Raw genomic sequence first — 6005 nt, forward strand, 5'->3', positions numbered from 1 at the left:
GAAATGACGACCTACCACCCCAAACCGTCCAAATTTATAACTATCCCGATTCACACATTGACAATTGTAATTTTAGAATATGCCAATTATGCAGAATTCATGAAAAGGTTTCTGCTAACCTGTCTGTGGCGCCAAGTATATTGTCAATGCGTTCCTCAGGCAGTCAGTCCAATTTTCCTCATCCCAGTACGGGCCACCAAATTGTTGAGTTCGCATTTAACTTACCCAGGTCCGTTTGATGAGGAAGTACACAAAGACATCTGGAGTGGTTCAGCTGATCATAGGTTTTATTTAAAACTATACAGAGCGCTCTGGAGATCAACCCTCATGGGACACACGGAGAGATCTGAGCTATAGGGGGAAACTATAGAATAGATATAGCTGATGGCCACCGCCCCAAATACCAGTACTTTTCCAGAAAAGGAATTTGGACTATTACCATATATGGAGTTGTCATTCCCTTTACCTTCCCTCATGGTAAAGACATAGTGAAGAGCGGTGACCCTGTCACGTGTCTAAAACATACAGGAGTACACTTTACACACTATGCTGCATACTAGTCACACAAAGTGTGTCTGCATTCCCACAATGGGCAGACTTGAATCTACAGTACTGTTCATACTTATGTTTTCTTATAATCACCTGAAAATAAGAATCCCTGCATTTTTGTTTTAGCTTAGAATGAATCTTTCATATCTACAGAGGACCAAGTCCTCTTTCATGGAAGCCACCGTGTTGTGCTGTCAGGTTTCAGTCCTAGTCCATAGCAGACAAACCAACACTCGCTCTAGAGAAGAATTTTCACATTTTCCGGTCAAATAGCTTTAATTTGCTGATTCTGTAGCATGTCTTACAAACAACAACAGAAACAAAGGCTTCACCCATGCAACCTTTTGCCTTCTTTGCCCACGTCCAGTGATACAGTAATATTCCATTCTGGTTTTAGCAGTGTTTGACACAATTCTGGACTATTTAAATGCTGACCTTCTGAAGTCAGAGGATCAGTAAGGTTATTACATATCACCCTGAGGGGAACATGTAGCATGTGATCCACCTTTCATCACAATCCATCCAGTAGTTGACAGGATATTTTTGTATCAATATGAACGTCTACATCAAGTGTCTTTTTGAGGATAAAAAGTTTGAGTATCATCCAGTGGATGTGACAGGGCAGTGGAAGATGTCAATGGTGGCAATGTGGGGAAGGCTGTGGCTGTGTTCACTGTCAGGTGAAAAGGTCTTCTAGAGGATGCAGAGACAACTGACCATTGTATGGGATCTGACATCTGAATAAGATGGAAGGTACATTGATTTCAGTTGACTTGTGTATTAGATACTTTGATAAGGACTCGAATCAGTAAGCAGTGACCAATTGTTTCTTCTCTTGTGGGACAGTGATTACAAAGGATGGACTTTATATCTGTGGTTGAAGGTAGCTGAAGGTGTTCTGAAAATACTAAGATGTCAGTGGGTCAACTGTTGGAGAATCCGTAAACTTTCAAAAACACCAGCAGCTAAGTGAGCACAGGATGGGCCTTTGGGAAGGGCCCACCTATCCACCCTAACCTACCCCTCCCCCTAACAAGGACATTCTTGCTTTTTGTACTACGTCAACCAACATCCTCCTCTACTCCTGTCAGAATTACTGTGGCCATGAGACCTCACACAACTACAGCATATAGCAGTTGGTCATTATCTGTTGCTGGCACATAGGACATATGGAGGCATTTGACACAGGATGAAAGGATGTCTTACCCATAACACGCTTTTCTCCCTTGGTCTGCAGGGACATTTATGTGAATTTATCAACTAGTAGTTGGAAACTGAAAGAGATTGCTGAAGTCTGGAGACAATTAGGGAATATGTTCACAAACTGTAGTTTACCCCAACCACCTTCACTCTGTTACTTAATCTGACATGTAATATGACTCCAGTTCCTGGTTCTGGCTTTTTCCTTCTCTGGTAATTTATCACTTTCCGCTTCAAGTTTGTCTAATTGTTCTTTTTATGTACCTATATACCAAAATCTGCTCAGATTTGAGTGCACAGCAAACCTGATTGTTCTCAGCAGAGATAAATAATTTGATAGTAATTGCGTGGTGGTTGGTAGTTGGATTCAGAACTTTCTTCAGATTCAACCTGTCTTGGCAACAGAGTCAGCAAAGTCAGACCTTAGGCTCCAGATGCCCCCTCACCATCTACTGTGGCGATTTCCAGCCAGATGAACTGACAGAGGATTCAGACTCAAAGTCACTGCAGCAATGTCACACTTTAATGAAGCTTAAGCAGGACACACACATGGCAGCAGCAATCCCTGTATCTTTTCTGCACAGCAACTGCAGCCAGTCTCTCTCCGGTCCCAGCAGCTGAAGGCTCAAATACCAGGCTGTGCAACTGCTTCACTTGTTATACATCTCTTTCTTAGCACTCTGTACTTTTGGACTGCACCCGCCACGTTTTCACTCATGGTGACAGAGAGATTCACACTTATGATTAAGCAACCGAGTTACACCATTAGACATCAGTACTTTTCCATTACAGGCTTTAAGTCTTTCATCCGGGTGAAGTGAACCCACAAACTCAAATTTCCGAGCAGTCTTCTAAAACCACGATGCATTGAGACACGCTTATTTCCTAATGCATTTGAGCTTTTGGATGCTGGACCACATCCTCATAAATTTTAAGCACAGAAAAGTTGAGACCAGTGTTGTCAGGTGGAAAGGCACTAGACAACAGGCCTGTAGAGACATTTAAGGTTGTATTTCGGTTTGCCACAACATTGAACAAGCAAATGTTATGATTGGTACAATGTACAAATCATTAAAAGCAGAGCAGCAGGTTTTCTCTCCCAGTCAGGACACTGTGTTGACGTCCTTCATGGCTGAAACAGCAGCAGATCTGAACCTGCTCACAGTCCTTCTGATGGACTCTTGCAGCTCCTTGTTCCTCAGACTGTAGATCACTGGGTTCAGGAACGGAGTCAGAGCAGCGTACACCAGAGCTACAATAATGCGAACCTAGAAAAAGAAAAGAAAACTGTATTGGACACACAAACTTGACTGAGTGGATCCGGGACTTTTCCCCTTGAGAATGAGAAGACAGATCAGTCAGTCATCCAACCTTTTCCAAGAAACCTACAAAACCTGTAGAACTGGATAGAACTTCTCTTGTAATTAAAGGAGGAGGAGTGAAAAATTTCTTTATGAGGTCAAGAATGAGCCTTGAGAGTTAATTACTATACTTGTGCAGGATATGACATTTTAAAGACACAGTAAATATTGAAGTCCAATTATTTGCTTCTCGTACCTCAGTTGAAAAGTTTCCCACCCGGTAGGAAATGTACACAAAGGCGGCTGAGCTGTAATAGATGGTCACCACAGTCAGGTGGGCACTACATGTCCTGAAGGCCTTCAGCCTCTGAGTGACAGCCATCCTTGATAGTGAAACACCAATCAGGACATAGGACATGAGGATGGACAGTCCAGTGGTCAGTTGATTCACCACACCAAAGGAAAGGGAGACGACGTTATCCATTGATGTGTCAGCACATGCCAGTTGTCTTACAGACGATGGGTCACACCAACAATGTGCCACCACTTTTGGGCCGCAGTAAGGTTGACGCACAGCAATAATGGTGGGTGGCAGCCAGAATAAGGCACTGAATACCCAGGCTCCTGCAACGAGGAACAACCGAGTGGGTCGGGTCATAATGGAGGCGTAGCGCAAAGGGTTGCAGATGGCCACATAGCGGTCGTACGCCATGACAGTCAGGGTGATACGGATTGTAATGCTTAACTGGATGAAGAAGTAACTCTGGAGAAAGCAGATTGGGACAGAGATCGTTGACACGTCTGACAAAAATCCGAACAACATTTTGGGAATGGTGGTGGTGGTGTAGACTATGTCCACAAAGGAGAGGTTGGCGAGGAAGAAATACATTGGAGAGTCGAGCTTTGGGTCAGTCAGTGTCTGCATGAGAACAAAGGGCGATGGTTACAACACTAAGAATTCAATATTAGTCAGACTGAGCCAAGACTGAAGAAATACACAGACAGTTGGTTTTGTACCACAAAGATGATCATGCTGTTTCCTCCCAGGATGACGATGTAACCCAGCAGCAGGATGACAAAAAAGATCATCTGTTTCTCACCGAAGCTGGAGAGGCCCTGGAGGATGAAGAAGGTGACGCCATCAGGCTCCCTGGTGCCGTTAACAGAGCTGGATCTGTGACTGCTCGACAAAGGCAGGTATGAATCTGGAGAAAAATAGTAGAGAGGCATCAGGGTTGAGTCCCAGTCAGGACATCAGAAGACTGATAGAACTTCAGGGGTTATAGTCCATATAAGGGTTATGGTCCATGTTCAGCAGCTGCATGGATCATTCCCTCATTAATGACCTTACTAGTCAAACAGCAGCCTGGATATGAGCAGAGAAAATCCACTTTGTTTTAAATTCAGCCCAAATCAGTAACGTACCTCATTAGAGACACAGACAACACATGAATATAGTGCACAGCTACAACAGTGTCAGAGAAGAGCAGTCACTGTCAAACCTGTAGGTAAATTAAACAGTGAAAAACAGCTCAGCACTGAGAGAAACACAGACACTAGTAAATGGTGTCAGGTATTTGGAGAATAATGTTTCACTGCCTTCAGTTACTGGGAAACAATCACTGCTGTTGGGACAAAACTGCCCAGAAAACCAGTTAGAGCACATCATTTTCAAGGCATAAAAAAATCAAGCCTTTTGTCATGAGTTGTGTCTCTGTAACATGACTATACATCGCCTTTGGAAAACCTGATTAAAACAGTTCACCTCCCAATCAGCAACACAGGATGAAAAGCACAGAAACACTCACAGACCTCTGGGGCTTTCAGGTGAAACATGAGGCGGCAAAAGCTCCATTTCTCCTCAGCACACAGACAGATGGATAGATGGCTGGATGGACACAGATTTGCTGTCAACAGACAACAAGTGCAGACTAACTTCATCTGTGCACAAGCTCAGTTTGAAAGCTCAACATACAAAGAGAATCAAAAGTCATTTGGCTTTAAACATCTCAGCCCCTGCACAAAACAAAGCACAGCTTCTTTTGAAAAGTGCAAATACCTGACCATCATATCCACAATCTTTGAAAAGCATCATCTTACCTGAATATGTGGATCAGACTCCGCACTGCTCAGTCAGGTTTAGTCCCATGAAGGCAGAACTTCATCTCAGGACCACGTTTTGGCTTCTGAAGGCCAACTGACCTTTGTCTGATTCTAATGGAGATTATAATGAGGCCAGGAAACGTTCATGACATCAGATCCTTTGCTTCAAACATGTACATTGTACACAGGACAGCAAAATAATACCAAAGGGACATCATTTTAGTTGCCTGTGTGGCTATAAACAAGCATCAGGAAAGAAAACACAGAAACATAATTGTCTCTGTTGCCGTGACAACAAACAGCAACTATAAATGTTTGAGCTCCTTACTCATTAACTTTAATTACATGTTTGTGTGTGCGTGTGAGTGTTTTCTGTTCATGAAGTTGTGGGGACGCAAAAAAAACTTTACACAGTCACGTTATGGGGACCTCTTGCACTGTGGGGACCAAAAATCAAGTCCCCATAAGGGAAACCATTTAAAATTAATACAGGAACTATTCTGAATGTGCCTTTTTAATGTTGGCCCATAATGCATGTTTTTCAGTCAGTGTGCTTGTCTGTGGTGATTGCTTGCACCTGCTAAGGGTTTTTGGTAGAAATGCACTTTCTGCTCCAAACACACTGTATCCAAATATGGTTGGGTGACAGACACTTCCTGTTCCTCATCAGGAAGGATCTGAGCAGCAAGAAGACATTTTCAGTGTTAAATGTAAAAATCCAAGGAAGGAGAATCTATGCATGATTCAGCTGCTAAAGAACCTACACTAACTCAATATGAGTAAAAGGAAGACACAAAGTAAACACATTTATATGCCCAACCATTTGAACCAGTGATAAAGCTTTCCAATATG

General features: G+C 42.9%; 1 protein-coding gene across 1 annotated transcript; it reads right to left on the minus strand.

The window, feature by feature from the left end:
* Positions 1 to 2852: 2852 nt before the first annotated feature.
* On the minus strand, positions 2853 to 4905 carry LOC113143307 (olfactory receptor 13C2-like). The gene is made up of 4 exons (XM_026328855.1): positions 4863 to 4905; positions 4068 to 4255; positions 3307 to 3969; positions 2853 to 3017 (listed from the first exon to the last, which is right to left on the minus strand). The coding sequence occupies exons 1-4, from the start codon at positions 4903 to 4905 to the stop codon at positions 2853 to 2855; spliced, it is 1059 nt and encodes a 352-aa protein (XP_026184640.1).
* Positions 4906 to 6005: the final 1100 nt, after the last annotated feature.

This window comes from Mastacembelus armatus, chromosome 14 (genome assembly GCF_900324485.2).
Source record: "Mastacembelus armatus chromosome 14, fMasArm1.2, whole genome shotgun sequence".
Taxonomy (NCBI): Eukaryota; Metazoa; Chordata; class Actinopteri; order Synbranchiformes; family Mastacembelidae; genus Mastacembelus; species Mastacembelus armatus.